The sequence below is a fragment of the Corvus cornix genome, chromosome 2 (assembly GCF_000738735.6).
Source record: "Corvus cornix cornix isolate S_Up_H32 chromosome 2, ASM73873v5, whole genome shotgun sequence".
NCBI classification, from domain to species: domain Eukaryota; kingdom Metazoa; phylum Chordata; class Aves; order Passeriformes; family Corvidae; genus Corvus; species Corvus cornix.
This window is the reverse complement of record NC_046333.1, coordinates 68,445,872-68,470,733: the sequence shown is the minus strand read 5'-3', so window position 1 is coordinate 68,470,733 and position 24,862 is coordinate 68,445,872. Positions and strand designations below refer to the sequence as shown.

The 24,862-nt window shown below is 37.6% G+C and overlaps 1 protein-coding gene across 3 annotated transcripts; it reads left to right on the top strand.

Moving 5' to 3' along the window:
- The first annotated feature begins 26 nt into the window (after positions 1–26).
- PRPF4B (pre-mRNA processing factor 4B) lies at positions 27–24,862 on the top strand. Of its 3 annotated transcripts, XR_005601421.1 has the most exons (19): positions 30–132; positions 3,905–5,098; positions 8,063–8,236; positions 8,504–8,659; positions 9,394–9,475; positions 11,038–11,248; positions 13,675–13,748; positions 15,108–15,198; positions 15,576–15,723; positions 16,940–17,077; positions 18,269–18,422; positions 18,860–18,974; positions 19,450–19,601; positions 20,063–20,149; positions 20,825–21,596; positions 22,110–22,155; positions 22,675–22,761; positions 23,587–23,632; positions 24,672–24,862. XR_005601421.1 is itself a non-coding variant. In XM_039548880.1 (15 exons), exons 1-15 carry the CDS (start codon positions 95–97, stop codon positions 21,026–21,028), a joined length of 3,018 nt encoding a protein of 1,005 aa, XP_039404814.1. In that variant the 5' UTR covers positions 30–94; the 3' UTR covers positions 21,029–22,363. The 3 variants fall into 3 exon arrangements, 1 of the variants encoding a protein (XP_039404814.1); XR_005601422.1 differs by having other exon boundaries at positions 27–132; positions 20,825–22,155; XM_039548880.1 differs by lacking the exons at positions 22,675–22,761; positions 23,587–23,632; positions 24,672–24,862 and having other exon boundaries at positions 20,825–22,363.

Here is a 24,862-nt window from a genome sequence, read left to right as displayed (position 1 = left end):
CCGGCCCCGCGCGCGGGGTTCACTTCCGGCCTCGCGTCCCCCCCCGCCCTCTCCCAGCGGCGGCGGCGGCAGCGAAGGAGTTCGGAAGTTCAAAATGGCCGCCGCGGCCGAGCCCGAGCAGCGACCGCCCGAGTAAGGACTGGCTGGAGGGGGGGAGGCGCCTCGCCCTGGAGCCTTGGGGAGGAGGAGAAGGGAGCTGGAGGGAGAAGCACGGGCGAGGGGATTGGGGAGGGGGGGACACACTACACGGGACGGGGACGACGAGAAGCGGCCCGGGTGGAAGTGGCGAGGGAGGAGGGGGTAAGGAGAGGAGGATGGGGGAAGGCGGCCGCTCCGGGGGAGAGGGGCTGCTGTAGGCGCCGCTGGCCCCGCGGCGAGGCGGCGCGCCGGGGCCTGGAGCGCTGGATCCGCCCGTGGATTCGGGAGGGCCGCGCGGGGGAGGGGGGAAGAGAAGGGAAGCGGCGGCGGGCGCGTGTCCCCGGGAGTCCCGCGTGCGCCTTCCCGCCCTGGTGGCGCTCCGGCCGCGGGGAACCGGGATTGCCGCCGGCAAACCGGGTTCGCCTCTGGCGCGGGGGACGTGGGACAGAGGGACGCGGGGGAGGGATTAGCATCCTCCGCGTGGCTGCGAGGCCGCTGCCCGCCGGGGCGCGCAGGGCTCGGGCATCCTTGAGGCGGATCCGGGCCGGCGCTCCCCGAGATTCCCCCGCCACTCAAACACACACACACACCCCCACACCCTGTCCGAGCGGGGCCGGGGGGCTCCGGGCCAGCGGCTGCCGCGGGGCTGCCCCGGGGCCGCCGAGCCGCTGCCCGCCCTGCGGCGAGCTCTCCTCCCTCCCTCCTTCCCCCGGACCCCGGCCGCTCTCGCGGTATGGAAAGTGCCCGTGCTGGTGGAAGCAGAAAGTGATTTGTTGCCGCCAGCCCCTCCTTCCAGCCCTCGAAATGACTGGCAACTCCCGGCTCCCGTTGGGAAGCGAAGATAGCGCTGTCGCCTCCCCGCAGGAACGGGGCTCCCGGGCGTGCGTTTTCCAGGCACCCCGGTTAGTGCCGTGGGGGTTTGGGTTTGTCCACACTCAGGAGCTCGTGAACACGGTCTTCTGAAAATTCTGCTGGGAGTTAACGATCTAATGCTTACTCTATTTCTCCTCTTTCCTACATTAACATTTTAGCCATATAAACTGCTTTCTGTATTTTTTTCTGCCTTGAAAAGTTTTGATTTGAAGCTTGATTTTATTGTTAATCCTGGGAGTAGAAAACAGGTGAGGAAAAGCAGTGGCAGTACATGTGAGCCTTGTAAAACATGTGCACATGAAGAAGGGGGTTTAGTACTGTAGAGAGAAAGTTAAGTAGTAAGATGGAAGCTGATGATAAGAGCCCTGTGTGAAGGAAAATATGGGTGAAATCACTTTGCACATCCTTATGAACTTCCTGTAATTCTTCTTCTTGAATTAAAAAGTATGAAAAAGTAGGGCTTTAACAAGATCATGTCACAGTTCCTCTCTATTTAAAGCCATTAGCACCTAAACATGTAGACTGCCTCATCACCTTCTAAAATATTCTTAGAAGGTTTTTTCATCCACATCACTATACCTCTGAAGCATGTAACTGAAGTAAAAGTTTATCCACAGTTCAATGAAATTACTTGAAATAAATTATCCCTGTACATGAAGAAAATTTCAACTATTTATTGCGTATTAATGAACTTAATTTTGTTGTTGAGTTACAAAGACAGCTGGCAGTTGTATTGGCAGTCTGTAGTGGCCTGAGATACTGCTGGGATGATGTGGCTCATCTGGCACCTTTGCTGCCAGCTGGCTTTTCTAGAATTTAGGATGAGGTTATTGCATAACTTTAAAATACATGCGATATTTTAAAATAACTTCCTTAAAGATTTTGGTGTCACTTTCTGCTGTTAAGAGAAGGAAGACTTATCTGGAACAGCTTGAATGGACGTGATTTTTTTGGTCTTTAATACTTTTATGATGTCTTGAAGTACCCTTAATCTGTTAATTGGGGATTTACACAGCATCCTGTATCCAGCTAAAAGAAATTTTTAAAGTCACATAGTTCCCTTAAAATTCTCCTTCTGGCATTTCTTCACTTAATGTCACAGATAGCAAATCCAAATTGGAGAAGTTTAGCATTTAAGATTTTTTTTTTTTTTATGGCAAGCGCAACATAAAATAAAGTCTTTTAAAGCCATTTTTTCCTCTTTTGTTCTGATATTCTCTTATCATAATTTTGTGGAGTGTCAGGAGGTAGCAATTAAGAAAAACACCTTTCTGTATGCCTTGAATAAGCAGAAGTAGTAATAAAAATGTAAAAGAAAAGACAAGCAACATTTTGAGTTAAGTCTGTGAATATTTTATATTTTTAACTCAAAACAGTTTTTTCCCTTTGGAAGCTCCTTATTTCAGAGCACTAAGCTGTTAATGATTTTAGCAAATAATTTTAGTGTACTTTGCAGAAAAGTCAGCTGTATTTATTAGTATGAGAATTTGCATTAACTCAAGCAGGAGAGAGTAAATGTGTGCTGCTTGAAGGTCCTGTCCTTAATTAGGAAGACACTAATCAAATTCATAGTGAGATGCTGTCCTTTAAGTCTGGTTTAGAATATCTCTGATACATTTATTCTATCAGATTATTGATCATACTTTTCAGAAACAGCTGTTGTATGAAACTAGTAGAGTTCAGAAGATAATTTCCGCATTTCTGTGTACGTTCACCCCCTGGTCCTGACTGTCATGTTTGGGGGATTTCTTTTCACCTAATGAGGCTTGGGATACAGCAGAGTGCTATGTTTAAGTTATTAAAGTATTAATGAGTAAATTCCAAAACTGTAGTTTAGATGGGGTGAGTTTGTAGAAGGGTGAGCTCTGGCACCTGTAATATTTGGCAACAGATTTCAAAAGGCAAATGTCTGTATTACCAGAGACAGTAACTTAATTGATGTTCTGAAGGAGATCAGGAGGTATTTGCTAAACACTGTAAAACCCCTTATTGTTAAGCCAGTTTCAATGTCTATGGAAGATAATACAAGGGAATGTGTAATGTTGGGACCGAATTTTATATTTTTTGAAGTTGCTGTTTGAAGAAATTACAGTTAATTGAAAAGACTCATTTTAGAAGAAACTGTATATTATTATATTAATAACCTGCTGTAGACTTACTTTCAGCTGTTTTGGCCAATGGCATTTTACAGGTGTCAAGATTACCACATCTTTTTGAAGCTGCTAGCCTGCTATATACTATCAGAAAGCTGCTCTGAAATTGGACTACTTTAATTTATCCTGTTCCTCAGTAGTGTTCCCTGTATTGCATAAATAATATCAACATGTTAGAACATTTCTTGATTTTCTAACAGGTGTGTACACTTAGAGAAAAAAGTTGCAGCTAAGAGAGTCAGTCAGCTCTGCATGAGATTTTGCAAGGAGGTTTCATTAGGTGGTCATACCTTGAAATAAATTTTGATTTTTGGAGCACAACTGTTTTCTGCCACTTGAAAATACTTTTAAAAGGCATAGCTTGGGTTAGGCGTTGGAGTGGAGCAGAAAGTGACAGATGCTGATGGACTGACAGATAAATGTTCAGCGCTGTTGTATGCTATTAACAGATAGGTCAGAATTGAACGTAAAGGCGTAAGCATTGATTCCATCCACACATTTGGTTTTGTCAGTGCATCTGCTGTCTGTTCCTTCCATAGTATTTCTTTCTGCAGCCATAGCTGTCTGTTCCTGAGGAAGTGTATCTGCTGTTATAATTTACTTAAATTAGTGGTGCATTTTTAATTTTCCCAAAGGTAGGTGAATAATGCCAGTTAGTTTCTATCATAAAAGGCTGTCTACTTAACATGAGGTAAAGGACTACAGTGAGTTTATAGTACTGATCTCTTTTTTTTTTGCAGGGTTGAGGATGCTGAGGCATCCGAGAAAAGTGTGAATGAAGAAAATGGGGAAGTATCAGAGGCAGACCAACCTCAGAACAAGCACAGCCGACACAAAAAAAAGAAACACAAACACCGAAGTAAACACAAGAAACATAAACATTCTTCAGAAGATGATAAGGACAAAAAACATAAACACAGACACAAACATAAGAAACATAAATGGAAAGAGGTGGCTGATGCCTCTGACAAAGAAGATGGACCAGCTAAAAGAACTAAAATTGATTTTTTGGCTCCTCTGGAAGACTTAGAGAAACAAAGAGCATTGCTGAAAGCTGAACTTGAAAATGAATTAATGGAAGGAAAAGTCCAGTCTGGGATGGGATTAATATTACAAGGTTATGAGTCAGGATCTGAAGAAGAGGGGGAGATTAATGAAAAAGCACGAAATGGAGCAAGACCTACAACAAAGTCAAATACTAAGGGGAAATTAGAACCTGTGGACAATAAAACTAGTTCCAAGAAAGCAAGTAAAAGTGAATCAAAAGAAAGGACTAGGCACAGATCTGACAAAAAGAAATCCAAGGCAGGAGTTGATGGAGTCAAAGAGAAGACTACTAGAAGCAAGTCAAAAGAAAGGAGGAAATCCAAAAGCCCTTATAAGAGAAGTAAGTCTCAAGATCAGACAAGGAAATCTAGGTCTCCTATACTTAAGAGGAGATCTCAGGAGAAAAACAGAAAGTCAAAGTCTCCTCCAGAGGATAGAAATAAGGCTGATGATAAAAGTAAATCAAGAGACCGCAGAAAATCTCCAGTAGTAAATGAAAACAAAAGCAGAGATCGTGGTAGAAAATCTAAATCTCCAGCAGAACTAAGAAGCAAATCCAAAGATAGAAGATCACGGTCCAAAGATAGAAAACCTAGGAGATCAGAGACTGACAAAGAAAAAAAGCCAATTAAATCTCCTTCTAAAGATGCTTCTTCAGGGAAAGAAAACAGGTCCCCTAGACGACCTGGCCGTAGCCCAAAAGGAAGAAGCTTATCTCCCAAACAGCGTGAAAAGTCAAGAAGAAGCAGATCCCCTCTCTTTAACGACCGTAGATCTAAACAGAGTAGATCACCCTCTCGAACCCGGTCTCCGGTTAGAAGAGTGAGGAGTAGATCTGCAGAAAGGAAAAGAAGAGAATCAGAAAGGAGGCGTCTTTCTTCTCCCAGGTAACTTAAAGATGTCATGAGCCATCACAAAAATACATTACGGGATGAACTGTCTTCTAGTTTGGTGTTTATCTCCTTGTTTTATTCAGTAAATAGGTATTAAAAAAGGTAATCAGATCGTACATTATATCATAAGCTTACTTTGTATGTATTCAATTTTTTAGAAAACTGTTCCTCCCAGCTGTCAGATACGCAAATTCATCTTGTGGTTGCTAAAGTGCTAAGTTATTTGCTGCTCACACCATTACTGGGAACAAGTTTTGTAACTGTGTTCTCCTTTTTATTGCTGGTTGGATTCAGAATTTGGCTTCTATTTTGTTTCTTTGTCAATAGTTCTGTTGCTTTCTGAAATTTCTGTGGAGTGCGAATCCTCTCCAGTGTTATGTATTAACGTTGGCTAAAAGTGGGTAATTAGCCTGTATTTCCCCTCAAAAAAAGCCCTAATGATGGATAGAGTCAGCATGTGTGAATGTAAGCAAATTTTTATATCAAGATATCCTTCTCAGAGTCTTTTTTTTTTTCTTTAAAATATTGTGTGTTTTTCATTTGCTAGCGGGATGTTAGTGTTGCTTTGTTATTGGACTGCCGTATATAATTACCATATTTTGCATACACTTAAAGGAGAAGGATGGAAATCTGTTTAATGTATTGGTGTAGTCTTGGCATTTTTTTAAAAGACAAATTTAGCCTATGAAAGCAGTTAACTTGAAATTTGAAAGCTAATAATGCCTGGATGGCAAGTTTCCAAGAAGAGAACCAATGTAAGTGTATGCATTTTTGGAAGTTAATTCATTAGCTGTAAGAAGTTTAAGAGGCAGAAGAGTTCAGCATTGGATAATAAATAACTTAAAACTTTGTATCGGGGGGTTTAGCTTCACCGAGTTTGAGAACTGAGAATAAATAAGTATGATTTTAAAACTGGAATTGGAAGCACTTATGTACGACTAATTTAAGTAAAAGATCAAGCTTGGTAAATGGGCACCTAAAAATGTGAAAGTTTCAGCCTGAAGCACTGAAGGTTACTCTGGTTTCAGGTATGGGGTATCTTTGGGTACTTTGGAGAATGGCCCCAGTGGTGTTAACCCGATCAAGCAAGGATTGTAAATGCTGCCAGTTTATCTGGCTGCTTTTCAGTAAATCAGGAATGTGTCGGCCCAACCACTGAGTTTTTCTGGCATAGTAGTTGACTTTTCCTCTGTAGCATTTTGCATCTTTCAGTTTTCATTTTTCTTGACAGCTTGCTTTGCAGCCAGTTTGAATTGGTTGTCTAGACACTTATTTCAAGTGATGCATGTGTCTAGAATTTTGCTGTCAAATTCATACTTCTGTAACTGCGTGGTGAGCAGCATGTGAGTGGGGGACTACTAAAATATTTTTTGCTGGAGGTGTTTGCAGATCAGCAGAAATAATCTTTCCTTGTAAGACACCTTAACTAACTCAAACTGCTGTTCAAGTTTTAACTACTTGTAATTACTCAAACTGCCAGAGAATTTCAGGAGCTTTAATGAACAGTTTTAACAAAAAAAAATCCCAGTAATTTCATTTTTAAGTTTGTTTCCAGTATTCTAATCTTGTAAGACACTTCTCAGGTCTTTGACTGGAGTTACTCATTATGTGATGTTACTATGACTTCTTAATCAGCTTCTACTTTTTATCTCATCCCTGTGATCTCTGAACTAATCTATTTTTTGTAACAGATATTTTGATTGGGTTTTGGCAGTACAACCGCTTTGTTAGTCAAGAAGCCTGTAACTCTTCATCCTGTGACTCTTTATGTAATATTGTTCACAAGAACATTATATAAATTAATTGGGCTAAAGGTATTGGCCTACTCCAGCATTTGAGTACAGTAATTCCTTGTAGAAACTGCCAGTACTCTGCACATGCAAATTTCACAAGTAAATTTCACATATAAATTTTCCTATTGCTCCACTGTCTACTATTTTGCATCACTTCTGTATGTCTGATCATTGTCTGTAGTTAAGGTAACTGAAACTGATGAAGCAAATGAAAAAAATCACAGAATGGGTGGAATTAGTCTTTCAGATCCAAGATACTTTGTTCATTGATGAGATATAACACCTGTAATAAGTTGTTCCAACTTGATTAAAAAAAAATCAAAAATAAGGAGCAGGAAAATAGTGTAGCAACATTTCCTTTGAAATGGTGTGAAACTATTTTCCAATTTCTAATGCAGCCTCATTAGAATAGTTGTTAAATTTTTAATTCATATTCTTTCCAATTTTTGATTGAACTCTTGCTATCATGCAATTAAGCTTCTTAATGTAGTAGTCCCATCAAGGGTTTTTTTCTTGGATAATTGTGAATCTGTATAGACAAGAATAAACAAATTTTGAATAGTGTATATAGTATCAGACTTGAATTTTTTTTTTTAATTTGAGAAGGGTTAGTTTGCATTCTAATTAAGAATTCTAGTTTGCATCGGCTGTTTTAGAATGTGTGAAATGTTGAAGCCGTGCAGTTGTAGTGCCCAAATTGAAACAGACAGTGTTGTCACTACTGTGAAGTAGCATGATCCTAAGCCTAAATTTCAATACCATGGTTGGAAGGTGGTGAAATAATTCTCGAGAATAAGATTTTAGGGTTTTATGTATTGTTTCAATACTGTTTCTGGTAAACATGAAAACAGGCCACTATTTATGTAGGACTTAAACACAAGCATTGTTTTAAAACCTCTCTTAGCTTTGTGGTAGTAATTAAGGAGCTGTTTCCAGACTTGTCCTGAACTAGATCTTTGTATGGGCACACACTTCCCAGAGTGGGGAGAGACACGCAGGAAGGGCGGCCAGCTCTGCAGCCTTCTTATCCATCGCTCCCTCAGAAGCCCATCTGGTGGTCCCTCACCTGCAGTAAGATTTTTCTAGTGAGTTTTTAGAGAGAACGGATTTTTTTGTTTTCAGCTTGCTCCTGATTTTTACTACCACTTTCTTCCTCTGTTTTAAGAACACGGACCAGGGATGACATTTTGTCTAGACGTGAAAGATCAAAGGATGTCAGCCCACCCAGCAGATGGTCCCCATCCAGAAGAAGGTCTCGGTCCCCCATCAGGAGGAGATCTCGAACACCCCTTCGACGTAGCCGATCTCCCAGAAGGCGGAGTAGATCTCCTCGAAGGAGGTAAAGATACCCTGTGTTTTTAAGTATGTTTTGTAAGATTACAGGAAGAAAAAGGATTGCTATGTTACATGTAAAAAGACTATGCTGGTTTTTTTGTCCATGTTAATATGTGCTCACACAGTTAAATTAACTTTGTCCTCCATGAGTTAAATTGTTTTATTACTTGGAATCGTTGTGTATATTTATGTTTTCTGAAGAGATTTTCCTTCTCAAAAAAACCCAAAACAAACCCTCCCCAAATCCAAATCTCTTATTCTTAACAAACAGGGATAGAGGTCGGAGAAGTAGATCTCGCCTTCGAAGGAGGTCCAGGTCACGTGGTGGCCATAGACGTAGGAGCAGAAGCAAAGTTAAGGAAGACAAATTTAAAGGTAGTCTTTCTGAGGGCATGAAAGCTGAACAAGAGTCTTCATCAGATGAAAAGTAAGAATATATTTCTAACTTGCACTGATTATTTAAAACCTACAGTTCCACTGATACCAAGAACGAGCTAACATTTATCTTCATGGTGTAGTTTTTGAGTTGTCACCTAAAACCATAATCATGTCTTAGTACTTGTGATCTTGTCAGATTACTGTTGGGAGGATCTGAAAAACTTTGGAATATGCAAAAAATAGCAAGACCTGTTGGCTAGTGGGCAGACCTGAGGGGAGGATATATCATTAGGTTTTTAAACTCAACTTGATCAGTAGCTTGTGAAAACTTTTGGTCTGATTACCAGAGCTTACTGCTTGGGGAAAAACTTTAATAGCTGAAAGGATTAACTGCTGTTTGCAAATTGTGTTTATATTTCCTCGACATCTGCTTATTCAATTGTGCAAGAGTATGCATTCTTAATCAAATTATTAAGGAAGAATGATGCTTCAGTGAAAAGGAACAAGGTTTTTTTGTTTGTTGTCTTTTGAAAGATGGCTGCTAATTGTTTGCAATTAAAAATGGAATACAGAAAGTCCCAAAGAGATACCAAGAGATAAATTTTCTTTGTAAGGAAATGTAAATATATGCAGTGGGATTTAATACACTGTTGCTTTCTGAGTCACTTGAACAGCTATTGTTTAATATATTCTGTGTTTCATATGCCAAGGAACTGCACTTGGTAAAATACAGTAGATAATTACATGTTTATGAAGTTATATAAAAAAATCGTATTTTTGTAGTCTTGAAGACTTTGATTTGGAAGAAGAGGATGAAGAAGCAGAGATCAGACAAAGGAGGTTACAACGGCAAGCAATTGTTCAGGTACATGGTTGCAGGAACTACTTCTGTGGTTTTAGTGTAGTGTCAGGGTAAAGGAAGGCTCTTTGCCTATTGCTGTGTTATAGTAATTCCTATTGCTATATTTTTGCAGTTAGCTCATTGTAAATGTTAGTCTCTCTTAAAACTCTACACTTCTATTGTCACAGCATTGCTTTTAAAACTGAAGTGACGCTTCTGTGAGTCATTTTTTGCTACAGTCATTTTTTGCTACAGTTAAACATTCTCTGACGGTCTTAAGACACCTCAAAAATGTTCTTTAGTTATCTTCATCTGTAGGTTTTCTTTCTAGCTGTATCATTGATATAATAATGTCAGTGTAACAGATATATATAACTATATATCAATTAACCTAACTGGTCAGTTTGTTTCAAGTAGAAGTTGTCTTTGTCAGATTCCAAAATTTTGTTAAGCCGCTCTCTCATGGGTTCCTCCCTAAAAGCAGATAATGTATTAGTGCACATGTGAGTTCCCATGAACTTCTTATTCCAGGTAACAAGGTAACTAATCACAGGTGTATGTGTGATGGAGACCCCTGAAAGGAGCTGTGGCCAAAGGGGGTGCAATTGTACAGTACAAGTCAGGTATCTCTTTTCAAAGGTGGGATTTGGCACACAATTAGAACATAGCAAGCAAAATGCTGTAGCATATTTATTTAGCATCAGGTAAACTCACTGGCTTTAGTGTACTGCTTATTTTAAGTAGCACTAAAAATACTGCCCATGATTTGAGTTTTATGCAAAGCCCGTTGTAAAATCCTTCAGAACTATGACTGAGCCAAACTATATAAATTCTGTTTAAAGACTGGTTACACCTGATGTTGGTGCAGGCAGGAAGCAAATCTCAGAGCTGAATTCCCTAAACAGAAAACCTCTGCTTTTCTTATTGAGTAGTTCAGCCTTGACAGCTGAGCAGTCGCAGCATTTCTTCATCTTGGTTTTTAACTTTTGGGATAGGAAGTGAGGTCTGTATAATTTCATAGTACTTAAGGGTAACAAAAATTGCAAAGATGTTTGAAGTTTTTAAATTCTTCTGAATTTTTTCAACACGAATGAATAAATAGGATTTCCAGTTCACATTAAAAAACTGAGTCTAAAAGCTACTCTTCTGTGCCATAACACTAATAAAACTGAGAAATATTCTAGAATATAGGATATAAAATAATTAATTTTTCCTCAGAGACTGTGTTTCAGTGTTTTTGTGCCAGGACGGTTTAGTAATAAATCTGTTGTTGCTGACATTTTGTTGTGCATAACGAAATAACTAATATTCAGTAATAATTGCTTTTTACAGAAATATAAAGACCTAAAGAACACACATGAATGTTTCAGTCTTATGGTCTGGGCTGTGGTGCATTGTGACAAAATGAATTTTCAGAAGTTGTATCCCATTCTGCAAATAATCTGTTGTCTTTAGAGACGTATGTGATTATGAAAGCAAAGATTAAGGTTTCAGCTGAAAGCCCAGACCATTGAAAGGGTGGATATGAAAATGTTTTAATTGTGATAAGGTGTGACGGTGAGATTAAGAATTAAATTTCTTTTTAGAAATACAAAGGCCAGACAGAAGACAGTAACATATCTGTACCATCTGAACCAAGCAGCCCTCAAAGTAGTACACGCAGTCGCTCAAATTCTCCTGACGACATCCTAGAAAGGGTCGCTGCTGATGTTAAGGAGTATGAACGGGAAAATGTGGACACATTTGAGGCATCAGTGAAAGCCAAGCACAACCTCATGACAGTTGAACAGAACAATGGTAAGGTTTTCTGAAATCTCTCTAATGCAATTTATGAAAGCTCAGATACTTGGCTTAGTTTACTCACATACTTCCAGACTTGGAAGTAGATTGAATTTGGGGATGGAATTTATGAACATTTTCACAAATATTATGGTGCTTAAAACATAACATTAAAATAAATCTTCCTCATTAGGAAGGATGAGTGGAACATGTTCTCTGTATTTCTAATAACTCTTAACACGATTTGTGCTTTACATCTGGAAGAGCAAATAATGATGTCTGTCTTTATGGTTAAGAATTACCCTTCCAAATTTTTCTTTTCACTTAGGCATGTTGTTTTCCTAGAAGCTTAGTATAGTCCTAGACTTTATTTTTTGTGGGTTGGAAATTATGCTCCTTTTATACCTTTTTTTTTGGTCAAAGCCACTGTGACAGAAGAATATAGGTGGGTCTGTAGTAATTTAGAATTATTAAAGCTTTTGAGGGTCGTTGCTATTAAGTCCATTTTAGCAGCATAGCTAATTGCTGAAATAGGTATTTTCTTCTTCCCCCCTGCATGTACTCTATTGTACAGCAATGTTGAAATGAAACAAATTTTGATATAAAACCTGCCTTGTGCCAGCTGCAGCAAAAGGAATGCGGAACATCTCCCAGCGCACCCTGTAGTATTGAAAGTCTGCTGATTTTTTTGTGGTTTGAAAGTGTATTACTGTCCATCTTCCAAGTAGTCAAAGGTGTGTGTAGATGCTGTGTGGTCATACTGGAGCTAGTTTAAGCTGCTTTGGTTTCTCTCTACAGTTTAATTGCAATAGCACTGTTTAACAAGGGCTGTGGAGCCTGCCCAACCCCTCCAAGGAAGAGTTGCAGTTAGCTTGTATTTCATGTCCTGCGCCACACGTATCCTTGGGGGCTGAATACACTGTCTCTAGTGGATGCTTCTCTTCAAAGTAATAAAGCTGCATCTCTTAGGGACTGCTGTACTGCTCTGTAGTTTATCCTGGCATTCCCTTGAGTCGTGTGTTTTCAGATTGTTCTCCTGCAAAATAAGAACAGTAAAAAGAACTGTTCTAGTGCTTTCTTTGCATACCCCAAGTTTAGACTTACTATGTCTAACAGACAATGTGTTTTTCCTTTTTTGTCAAAGCATGTACTGCTCTCTAGTTTTGTATACTAAAGCATACGAAAATATAAGTCTTAACTACATAGGCGTTTTCCACATAGACATGTGAAAAAGGTTTTTAAAACCAGATCAGTTACACTCACATCTGGGTGGTAAGATCCTGGGTTGGAGGTGGCTGTAACAACAGCTGAAAGTAGTGGGTTATCTTTCTCCGCAAGAGTAATTTTTTTTTCTTTCCTGACCGCTTACAGGGCCAGGGTAATAAGTTGCTAAGAAACTACTCAATAATTCATTGTAGCCCAGTGCAGGTAACTGGAACTAAAAGGAAAATATGAGGAAGTTTCTGGAAGGGTTTGTAGCTCAAAACAGTGGTGTAAACTGCTTCCCCACAAGTGTCAGGTGACAGGTCTATACCTTGAAACAGTGGTATCAGTATACTGGATGATTTTTTTTATGCTGTCACATTTCAGTCTAGTTCTTTGGTGTGGAAGTGGTTGGCTGTGTGCATCACAAGACCTGAAGCCTCTGAGCTGAATTAGCCATTTATTTTTCTCCATTGCATAGCGAAGGGGGGGCCTCCAATTTACCATGTTCATAGAGAGCTGCCGTAATGTGTGCATGAATGAAATCGTTTGAAGTTTGCTTGCTTTTGTTAATGTGTACTTAATTTATATTTCTTTGCTTTTATCTTATCAACCAAGTAAAATGTCTTTGGGATTTAAAGATGATTAAAAGGTGAGAGAGGGATAATCTTGCCCATACCAAAAATGTTTCTCTTTAACATTGTAGTAAACATTGTGTTTAACAAAAAGCTACACACCGGGTCCTTTTTGGCAGGGTTGGAGAAAACATTTTCCAAAGAAAGAATTTCTGGGCTTTAAAACTTTGGGTTTTCATAGAACATCTTGTGATTAACAGAAAAGCCTGAACTTGTGTATTGAAAACATGACTGTATTTTTGAATGTATACACATAGTCATTTTATACTTCTTTTTATATGTACATCTATATAGGCATTCTTTGTAGGGAGCATGTAAGTATGTAGTTTTTTTGTTTCTGCTATGCTTACTTGAAAGCTATTATATGTAATTTTTCAAGGAGGTATAAATTTTTGAGTGCTTGGAAGAACTTAGCTAGTCTGAGTTTTATATTCTAGAATGTCAAATATGTGAAATGAAATTTGCTAGAAATGTTAGTAGAGCTACCTGTTTGCCAATATACTGATCTTAGACTATGTTGTAAAGATACTAAGTGCCAAATTATACTGGCAACAGTTATCGTTTGACATCTTTTTTCATGCTGAGTAATCTAAATTTCATTTTAAGGTTCATCTCAGAAGAAGCTGCTAGCTCCCGATATGTTCACAGAATCAGATGATATGTTCGCTGCATACTTTGATGTAGGTAATTCTTGGAGATGAAATGTATGACTTTTTCTGCTTGATTTTTGTTAGTCACTGTCACCTGAGGGTTGTGAGAATTTTGATTTTGTAAAGGCGTGTGCAGCTAAGTGACTTGTATGTTCTTAATCTTTTGGTCACCCAAGGCAGGCAAATTGGTTCTTAATTAGTATTTCAGTGAAATAAAACCTGCTGAAATAAGTGGCAGTTTTACCAGAGTAAGCAACTGGCAATTCACCTGCTGTTTGAATACAATGGACGTGGTAAAAACATGAATCTATTTATAAGTTCAGCTTTTTATTAATGTTACCATGTTGCAATGTTCTAAATATGAGCTTTTTCCAGAGGTTCACATATGGTTAATTAAAAAATGGGTAAGATACTGAAATTGGCTAATGATGCTATGTTGGAGTAATCTGGTGGTTTGTTTGGAGATTTTTTGGGGGTGAAAAGATACATTTCCTCGTTTAACATATTTCCATTACCTTTTCTCTAAATGTCCTGCAGTGACCTTCAGATATTGGCAGTCCAGTGACTAGTTTTGAGACTTTATGTGCCATTCTCTATAGATCCTCTGCATTGTTGCTGATGCACAACACTGAGAAATAAGTAAAGACAAGAACTTTCTTCTTAACTTAAACCAAATTAGCTGGAGAATTTTTATGGCGGATGTAACATAGGCTGCCATGGTTTTACTCTCGTAACACTGTGACTTGGAAAAAGATGAATACTTGAAGGGTAGTGTGTGTGTGTGAGGGTGCATTTTTAAAAGTTCAGAAGTTACAAGTGGGGATTTACATGGCTTGTGAGCAGCTCCCCCTTCCAGAAGCTGTTGTTCAATTGAAGATACACTTTACTACTCATAGTTTTGAATTTGTGACAAAATATTGCCCAGTCTGTTAAGAGATGTCAACAGCAATTGTAGAAGTGTTACGTTTGTATGTATAACAGTATGAAACAAGTGGCATGTAATGAACAGAAATTCAAGGCTTAAACAGTTGTGTTTTCCTTGCAAATTGCTGTATTTTTTTACTATAAACTTACTGTAAATAAGAAGTCTTACTTACATGTTAGAATGTGCATTCTAACATGACTTGTATAAATTCCTTGTATTAATTGAAACTTTGCCCATTTATGTTTAATAATAGTTCTGTTGGTTGATCTCATCCTCTTTCCTTGCATCAGTCTTTAAATACTGATATGTAAATAACAGTAAGTTGTTTCTCTCTCCTGCAAGATAAGTGTGTTTGTATTGTGAAGAGAAACAGTGTTCAGTAGGGGAAAAGGGCTTTGGTAAATAAACGTCAAGGGAAAATACAGAGCACACAAGCAAAGCTGTTACTTTTATTTTTATTTCAGAGTGCTCGTCTAAGGGCTGCTGGGTTTGGAAAAGACTTCAAAGAAAACCCCAATCTCAGGGATAACTGGACAGATGCAGAAGGCTATTACCGTGAGTTGTGTTTGTTTATCAGCAAGGACAAATAGAGTGAGGGTGCTGAGTGGAGAAGATCCTCATGTATAAAAGTATTGAAATTTTGTTCTAATGTAGATGTACCCCACAGCCCTCTCTGAGTATGTAATGTAATGGATGAAATGAGCATGCAGATTTTAACCTCAGCTTTGAAAAGACTCCAGACTTGGAGAATCACCCTTTGTTCCCCATAATCTCCACAAAGCTAGGTGCTACAAAACATTGCACACCATGAAATTAAAGGATTCTGCTATTTGCCCTCATATTTTGTAATGGTAGGGAATGGTTTATTTTTCTGGAAAAGTTCCATTACATTTATCCCTTGTAACTTGAACTTGCTTGGTTTTCTCCCTCAGGTGTTAATATAGGTGAAGTTTTAGATAAACGTTACAATGTCTATGGTTACACTGGTCAGGGAGTCTTCAGTAACGTGGTGCGAGCCAGGGACATGGCCAGAGCAAACCAAGAAGTAGCCGTGAAAATCATCAGGAACAATGAACTTATGTAAGTAATGTTTTTGTTTGGTGGTAATAAAGCACATGGAACAGTTGGAAGTTTTTCATGATGTGATTTGAATCTCCCTTTGTTTCAAGTAAAGTAACAGGTAACAGCTGTGATTGCTGCCTTTTCTGCTAATATGAGCCAGATAATGGGAAGTGCTTGAGGACTATGTATCCACACTTCTTTACAGCTATCATGGGAAGAAGGGTACTTGCACTTTCATCAGGCACTTTCTCATTTGCAAAACTGCAGGGAGCAGTGATAGCGAGAAACAAGGTTACAGCTAATTATGAGCCTTATGTTTTTTGAGATGGGAGTTGTGGACTGTTTCGATGGACCAAATCTATTTGGCAGGCTATGGGTAGGATCCCAGTCAGTCATCTGCAACTTACAAAGAGACTTCCATACATTTAATTATTTCTGTATATTATCTAAATGTTTGTATGTATATAAGATAGATAAAAAGGGATGGGACTCTCACTGTTGAAATACAAAAAAAAAAAGAGGTCTTTCAGAATGAGTCAACATTAACAAGTAAGATCTCTTAAACTGTGTCATTTGAGGACTTGTCTACAATACTCATTTTTACCATCTGCTGCAGTGTTTATACAGTCACTGTGTCCTCTTCTGTTAAAGACAACCTAAATGAAAATGTTTTCCATGTCTCTTACCTTGGAAGTTTTAAAAGTTGTCTTACTGTGTGTATAACTGGATTGGTTTTAGTTACATGAATAAAAGTTTTAGAGGCAAAAGGGGGAGGGTGATTAAGCTATTTTAGTTTGGTGTGTTGTACAGGTAATAAGCTTGGGTGTGTAATTGAATCTATAGTCAGTTCAGTTTAAATCTTCTTTTAATACTGTTGTATGTGGCAAAGTACTTTTTTTAAAAAGTAAGCTACTCTAGTGAGTGCTGTTTAAAATTTATCATATTACAGGACAAAATCCAGTTTTAGCCTTACATGCAACTGAGAGTGAGAAGGAAAGGATAAGTAGGTTACAATGGTACAGTGAAGATCCAAGAATTAAATAAACTTACCCAGTGTGTAGTCACTGACAGCAAACCACTGCTGTGGTTTCGTTTTTTTTAGCTGTGGTATGTTAGGTAATGACAAGACACTTCTCATTCCTGGATAACTATAACCAACAAGTGAATGTCTAGATTTAAAAAAATATTAGAATTTAACTGATTTTGTTTTATAATCACATTTCTCTGTTTTCAGGCAAAAAACTGGCCTAAAAGAACTGGAATTTTTAAAGAAACTCAATGATGCTGATCCTGATGACAAGTTTCATTGTCTACGGTTGTTCAGGCATTTCTACCACAAACAACATCTCTGTCTGGTATTTGAGCCACTCAGGTAAGGTGACAAATGTTTGGGGCTGTCTGTAAAAGGTAAAGTACTACTGAGCATTCTTTACCTTGCTGGGTTTGGCTGTTGTTTTGATACCTTGTTCTCATGCCAAGATTCAAGAATGCAAGGAACTTTGAAACAAAAAAAAATTGTCTGCAGGCACAAATCACAGGCTACTGAACTATTTCTGATTTACTTTTAGCTGTTGTGAGTTTTCTGCCTAGAAAATATTTGAAACAAGATCATGTATGGTTCCTCTCGCTGGTACTACTTAATGATTTTTTGTGTATGTCAGTATTTTTATTAGTTTTAATAATTCATCATTTTAAGGGTTTCTGTTAAGAATGCATTCCCAGAGAGATTCAGGAGTTGCTGTTTATTCTGTGAAGAGTACCTATATAATAACAGTCTAAGGAAGAAAATTGTTACAGTGGCTCTTTGCATGCTCACTTTCTGTTCAAGTAATTAAGCTCTTGTGACAGGTTGATTGTAAATACTGTTTTATGGTAGATCCAGATACATTAATTGCCTTAGTCCCCATTCCTACTTAGAGACATCAGTTGTTCATATCCTGAGTTTTCTGTGTATGTCGTATTTCAATTTTAGCCATATTTGGGGTGAGCATAAGTTATATACTGAAACAATGCAAACTTTGTGAGATTACTATCATATTTCATTAATTAACTGTAGAACAAACTATTGTCTTGTCCTGCACTATCTCTTGATAACACGCTTGTACCTTATTTATGTCCAGTTACTGTTTTTGTCCTGGAATGATGGTCTTTTCATCTGCTGCTTAAGTCACCAAAAAAATCTCCTCAACTTTTTGTGTTTCGCATGCTTCCTTTTTCTTTTATTTCTGAAGAAAATGAGTACAAAGGCTTTACGGTTGTTAAGAAAATGCTGTTCATGTGCAAATAAATCCTCTCAAATCAATATTGATTAAAAAGTATGCTCCGAACTAAGTAAAGTCCAGTCTAGTAAGTAATTACACAATATAGGACAGATCTGATTGACCAGCCTTTTTATTTCAATTCTGCAGCTCACAGAGTGGTATGTTAAGTCAAATGCTGCTTTTCTCAAAAAATACTTAAAGCTAACTGGTTTGTTCAAGTTTGTCTCAGAGTTTAAGAGGCCGCTATGGTTTTTTTTTGTTAAGCTCTTTCCAATTCTTTCTTTCCCCCTTTCCCTTAACAGTATGAATTTACGAGAGGTTTTGAAGAAGTATGGGAAAGATGTTGGGCTCCATATTAAAGCTGTGCGTTCCTACAGCCAGCAATTGTTCCTGGCTTTAAAACTTCTTAAAAGATGCAATATCCTACATGCAGATATTAAACCAGATAATATTTTGGTAAGTAACAAATAATTAAAACTTTTTTTGCATGGTCTGTAGTGTAAAATGAAGTATTTGAAGTTCATATCATTCTGTTAATTTAGGTGGAGTCAAATTTACTGAAAATGTTAAGGGTTCACACTTTGATATAAAATGATATTGTGGTATAAATAGTAAGGAAGAAATATAATACAGCACCTAAATAAAATCTTTTCCAAACAAACATTCATCCACTTCCATCTTCATAGAAAGCAGATCTTCCAAAATAAGACAATGTCTCATGGGAGAAATATTTGGAATTTTCCCATCAATAGTTGAAAGATGTTCTTGCTTTCTGCAAAATGGAAGTAGGTTGTTTGAGTCTGGATGGAGATTTTGTTTATGTGAGTGAGATCATGGGGAAAGGTCCTTAACGCCTGTCTTTTGCTAATGGATATTTATGTTTTAACTTTCAGGTGAATGAGTCTAAAACAATACTAAAGCTTTGTGATTTTGGCTCAGCTTCACATGTCGCAGATAATGACATCACACCCTATCTAGTTAGTAGATTTTATCGAGCTCCAGAAATCAGTAAGTACATTTTGGATTAGCTACATCTGTCACATGCCAGTATTAGCAGATGAAAATTTGACTTGGATTTATTCTCTAGTCTTAGCAAAACATGACTCTGGAAGTATGATGGCTGTCAAAAATTCAGGCTTTGAAGGCATGTTTGTGTGACTCTTCATGTATGTTGGTGATCAGCTCAGTGAGAAGTCACTCTGATGGGTTATAGTTATGTTTCAATTTAGAGGTATTGTTCTCACTTCTTGGTTTTTGCTAATTTAAAGCTGATCAGTTTAGGTGTTAGGTAAAAACCTCCCCTTCTAAAATAGGGGTACTTTAAAAGCTAAAAGGTTTACATCCTTCTTTTATGGTAAATTTTTATTCCTAAGAGGAGCAGCTCCAATATAGTTTACAAATCAGAATTTTTTCATTTGTCTGCTTTTGTGATATTATATCAAAGTCTGCCTTTTTGGAATTAACTGGAATTGCTCTGTTTCAGTTATAGGAAAAATCTATGACTATGGTATAGATATGTGGTCTGTAGGCTGCACATTATATGAGCTTTACACAGGAAAAATACTGTTTCCTGGCAAAACCAATAATCATATGTTGAAACTTGCCATGGATCTCAAAGGAAAGATGCCAAACAAGGTAAGAAAAATAAGTACTTAATATCTGAAACTGCTATAATGAACAGTAGAAGATACATTCTTTGTTCTTCTGGAATTCTGTTTCTTATCATATACATTTTTTCTTAACAGTAAGTAATAGACTTTGCTCTGACTGTGTAATTTATACTGATTTAAAATCTTATGAAGTGAAAGTATACAGCTTCTTTTTCATAGACTAAGTATAAAGTGAAAGCAGAAACCTTCTAAGCAGTGACCTGAAAAAAAATGTAAGTCAATAAAAGATACTGTGTCCTTTTTCAAGGGGCTTGAACTGTATCTTTGTTTTCAATCTCGAACATTTATTCCTGTCCTTTTGATATATTTTTTTATTAGTATTAAATTACTCATGTTGCAATAAATTAGTAGACATTGATGTTAATTGTGAAATTTGTAAGACACAGAGAAGTTGCCTGAAACTCTTGCCTCTTCCTTATTTTCCAGATGATTCGAAAAGGCGTGTTCAAAGATCAGCACTTTGATCAAAATCTCAACTTTATGTATATAGAAGTAGATAAAGTGACAGAAAGGGTAAGTCCCCTGTGTGTTGACTAACCCATCACTTTTTCCAAGCTTTCCTAGTATTACGGTCTTTCAAATGTACCTTGGCTTCTTAATTAAAAACAAGATTTTATAAGCTATTAGAAAGTCCTTTTGCAGCAGTGTGGACAGATTACAGAGTTATAAAACAGCAAAAGATTTTTTTTTTCCTGGGATGTAGGAACACGATTAAGAGAAATCTAAATTTAATCTGGTAGATATACAGGGTGCCTCCATATAATCTGTCCTTAGATTACTAGTATAAGAAATTCTGCCTTCATTTTGTAGAAGGATGTTTAACTTCAGTATGATGTGGTTATATTGTATGAGGTCGCTATTAATTTTGGTATAATTTTGACATATCATATTTAAGAAGAATCACGAAATAGTGGTCAGATATAGGACTTTCCATGTGGACTTCCATGTTCTGAGTTAACTGGGATGTTAGATTCATGTGAACCTGTGTTGGTGGCCTCCCCCCAAGAGTGTGTTTTCCACTCTTCTCTGCCCTGTGATGATTTTATGAGGCCGTGTGGGGGAAGGGTGTTGCTGCTCTGATACGAGACAAGCCTGCAGAAAAGCTGCTGCTGAAGCTCTGTAAAAGGGATGGATAGGGAGTTTGTGCATTACTTCTGTTCTACAAGGCTGCCATTTTTGTGTTTGTAGGAGAAGGTTACTGTTATGAGCACCATTAATCCAACCAAGGACCTATTAGCAGACTTGATTGGGTGCCAACGACTCCCTGAAGACCAGCGTAAAAAAGTGCACCAGCTAAAGGACTTGTTGGACCAGATTCTAATGCTAGACCCAGCTAAACGGATTAGCATCAACCAGGCTCTACAGCACGCCTTCATCCAGGAGAAAATTTAAACCAGATGAAGAAGTTCAAAGGGTTTGATTAATTAAGATACAAAGACTGAAGAAATTTCACAGCAGTTATTAATGTATATAAACATAAATATTTCCCCTGCAAAGTTGAGGAAGAAATGATACATTTGAATTAACATCAAGGCTGATATTTCTTTTAGAAATGTTAGAGTAATTCTGTTTTGTGTCTTATGTGAAAATTTTCACTGTAGAACTGTTTTAATTGCCAAGACTGCACAAAAGTACAATGCTAATGTATATGGTTGCAGTTCGTATATATTATAAAAAGAAAAAAGCATCTGTTATAAAAAAAAAGAAAGAAAAAAAAAAGAGAGCAGTAATACTGGGTGGTTGATTTGTTTTTAGCAGACTTGGCTTCATTTTTGTCTTTACAAAATGGCCAGCATAAATGCTGTTTATATTCACATTTTCCTAGGTGTGTGTGTGCAGGCCACAGCAGCATGCCCTTGGTGTAGTCAGTGCCGAAGGGGGTCTGTTCCTTCTTGAGCCTGCCCGCAGGGATGGTCTCCTCTTTTAAAGCAGGTTGTGTACAACTTTCAGTACACTGAAGGTAAGCTAACCCATCAACATCACCGGTGTTTAAGCTGTTATTTTACTGGAACAACTGACAAATGAGAGACAATAGCATTGTGGCAGAATTCCCTGCATGTTTGAGAAATGATCTTGTTTTATTTTCTGGCATTGCAACCGTGGCATAGTTACAACTTCTGTTCTGTTCATCACATTTAAAACTGGGAGAGAGCGCACTTGATGGATAGAGCGCCTTCAGTGTACTGTTTCTTATTACTTTAATTTTTTTAATCAACTTGCTATAGACTTTGTATACATTTTGTTAAATACAGTTCACTATGACATAGAACCAATACTTACAGAAGAGTTTTCATTTAGTAATTACATATGTTGGGATCTCATTCGAAAGACCTTATATCTAAAGGATAGATAGACAACATAATGAAATTTTTAACTATTTGTATGTCATTTTGAAAGTGTACTGCTTTATGCTAAAAGTGTTTCATTTGTTCATTGTTTTCATTATTTGTGATCATGTTGTCTTTCAATACAGGCATAAACCTTCCACTCTTGAACAAAGCAGCTGCTTTTTAAAAGCGGTAATTGCTTCTTTACCTTTTATTTCTTTTGTAAATGAAGCTTTTCTTTAAGAAATGTGACTTTAAAGTGTTGTCTCTTGCATAAAACAGTTGACACTTACTTATTGTAAAGTGAAGATTGTTCTGCTGCATGTAAAGTGGACCATGCAGATTTCTGTATGTTTTCAGTATGCATCATTAGATAATAAAGTCTTTTGTGAACAAGGCATTTGTAGCCATTTTTAAAAGAATCTGTCTTCAGTGATGGTAAATCAGGTAATTTGTAAGACCCGGCCCTGCATTTCCTATTAATCATTTAATTAAAGGGATGATTAAATGTTATGATCTTTGGGAGAGCTATAGGCTATGTTAATTGGATAAATAATTATCACTGCTTAAAAACAAAGCAAAAAACCCTACAGATACTGTCTGTCTGCTTTCATTGTAATGAAATTATTCCTGTAGGACATGGGATTAAATTCAGGCTTTAACTAATGTTTGTGCTGTTTTTCTCACTTTTCCTTCTGATGGTGCTGAAAGAGAAAAAAGGAAAGCGAGTCACAGGCCACTCAACGCCTACTCCATGGGTCTGATTTGCTGAGACACCAACTTCACCTTCCTAACAAGGTTATTTCTGACAGCATGTGTAGATAAACATTTAGCAACAAGTTAAAAGAGCTTGAGACAATTGAGTTGGTTATACAGGGTGAGGAAAACAGAAACAACTTTTTCAGGTCCATACTGCTGTTTTAATGTTCTCTTTGACGATGTTAAGAAGTTCATCTTTTCATTTTTTATTAATATATTCTGACAGGCTGTGAAAACCCCACTGGTTTCACGTACTTTATAATACTTTGAACTAAGAAGGATTTTTGTATCCATCTAGGTACATAATGGCAACAATCATGCACTCTTAGTGCACTCAAGAATGAGGAAAAATGCCACAAAGCAGGTCATTCTGCTGGTGGGGAATACCCCACCCAGGAGGTGTAATGAACTAACTACGAAAACGAGCAGGAGATGGGTGGTTTTGTATGCCTATTTGGAACCTTCAACCTGTCTCTTCTCAATTTATATTGTAAAATTACTAATAAAAACCAATCTCTCCCTATTTCCACATATTTAAGGTATCTTTTTCATACAGGAAATGAAAGAAGTTAGCTTTCATGTTTAGGGAAACACTAGTTGCTTGCTAGTTACGCTTTCTGTATTTAACTTGCACTTTTACAACATAGGCAGCACTTCTGAGGGCACTTTTACACAGATGTAGTAATAGCTTATTCTTTCTGTTGCTTTGTACTTTATTCTTAAAATAGGAATATGAAACAATGAAATGAGTTGGTGATACAGAAACAAAGCAGTAGAAAAGATGCCCCTTAATACCTACAGAATTATTTTAAGCTGTTCTGGAGAAGCATAAAGTTGCTCGTTTACTTGTTCTTTGTGTTGTAGGTGCAGCTCAAAAGAAGATGAAGGCTACCAGAAGACATGAACAAAGGTTTCTGTCCTATAAAAGATATGAAAAATGCTCTTCATCTAATTCTGTCTCAGTCTTTTAGTTTCCAGCATTTCAATATAGAATTGATTAACACTGCTGCATTACTGATAATTCCTGAAACATACTTGCTGTATTAGAATTTGTTACATAGATTGTTTTGTTTCTGGTTGAAGAGATTTTTTTTATTGTAATTAAATGTAGGTAAATAAGCATTACTCTTTAAATGTAGTTTTCTTAAAATGATAGACTGAGCAGTACAAAGTCTATGACATTTAGGCAGAAAATCTGGCCATTATATTTGGTTAAAATAAATGTGTTAACCAGTAAACATTTAAGCAGATGATGCACTTTTTTCTTTAACTTCAGTAGGTTCATTATTTATTTCAATTCTGTCAAACAATTATCGATACAGAGAATAACTGGCAGGGGTTATTTAAAACAAGTGGATTTCAGTCTCCCATCCAGCTGATACTTCTTGTGGGCAACAATAGAAAAATCTTTAGTTCTAGCTTCAAAAACCTCTGGACTTGAGGATTTTTTGACGCTGTTAAGGACCCTCTCCAGTTTTGGGCAATGCCTGTCCCTGTAGCCTGAGGTCTCTGAGGCGAGGAGAGAGCTGTGGCTGCCACAGTCAGCTGAATTCTCATGGTTGTGGCTGGGTGCAAACAGAACAGCTGTGCAACAGAATGAACAATTTCTCAGCTCATCTAAGAGGGAGGATAACTTATATTCTCCTCCTGAGCACAAATTTTTAACTTATGTCTTTGCTAGAGGTCCTACATACAGAAAGTTTGGCTAAATTTACTGTGCTGATTTCTGTTTCCTTCTCCCTCATGGTGACAAGGAGCTTCACATTTAACATACTCAGTTTTCCAAGCCTTCAGAAAAAACAAGATTCCAGCCCTGTGGAATTAGAATGTGTTTTTATTACCTTGGTGTCTACTACTTAGTTTAAAAATTAATTACTGTTCAAGAGTTTTTAATAGTCGATAATGATTCCTTTAAAACCTTTTTAATAATACTTTATCTCCATACATAGGGTAAGTGGCATTAAACTTCTGAAGAACCTTTATGTGTGTATTGACCCCCACACAGAAGGCAGACCAGACTGTGATACTGCTGGAGATAGAGGGATCTTCTACAGCATGTGTAAAATTGTAACGTGGGTGGAGAATGTTGAGAAGTGGCAATTGCTTGAAATTAATAAACTGTGCTTAAAACTTGCCTGCA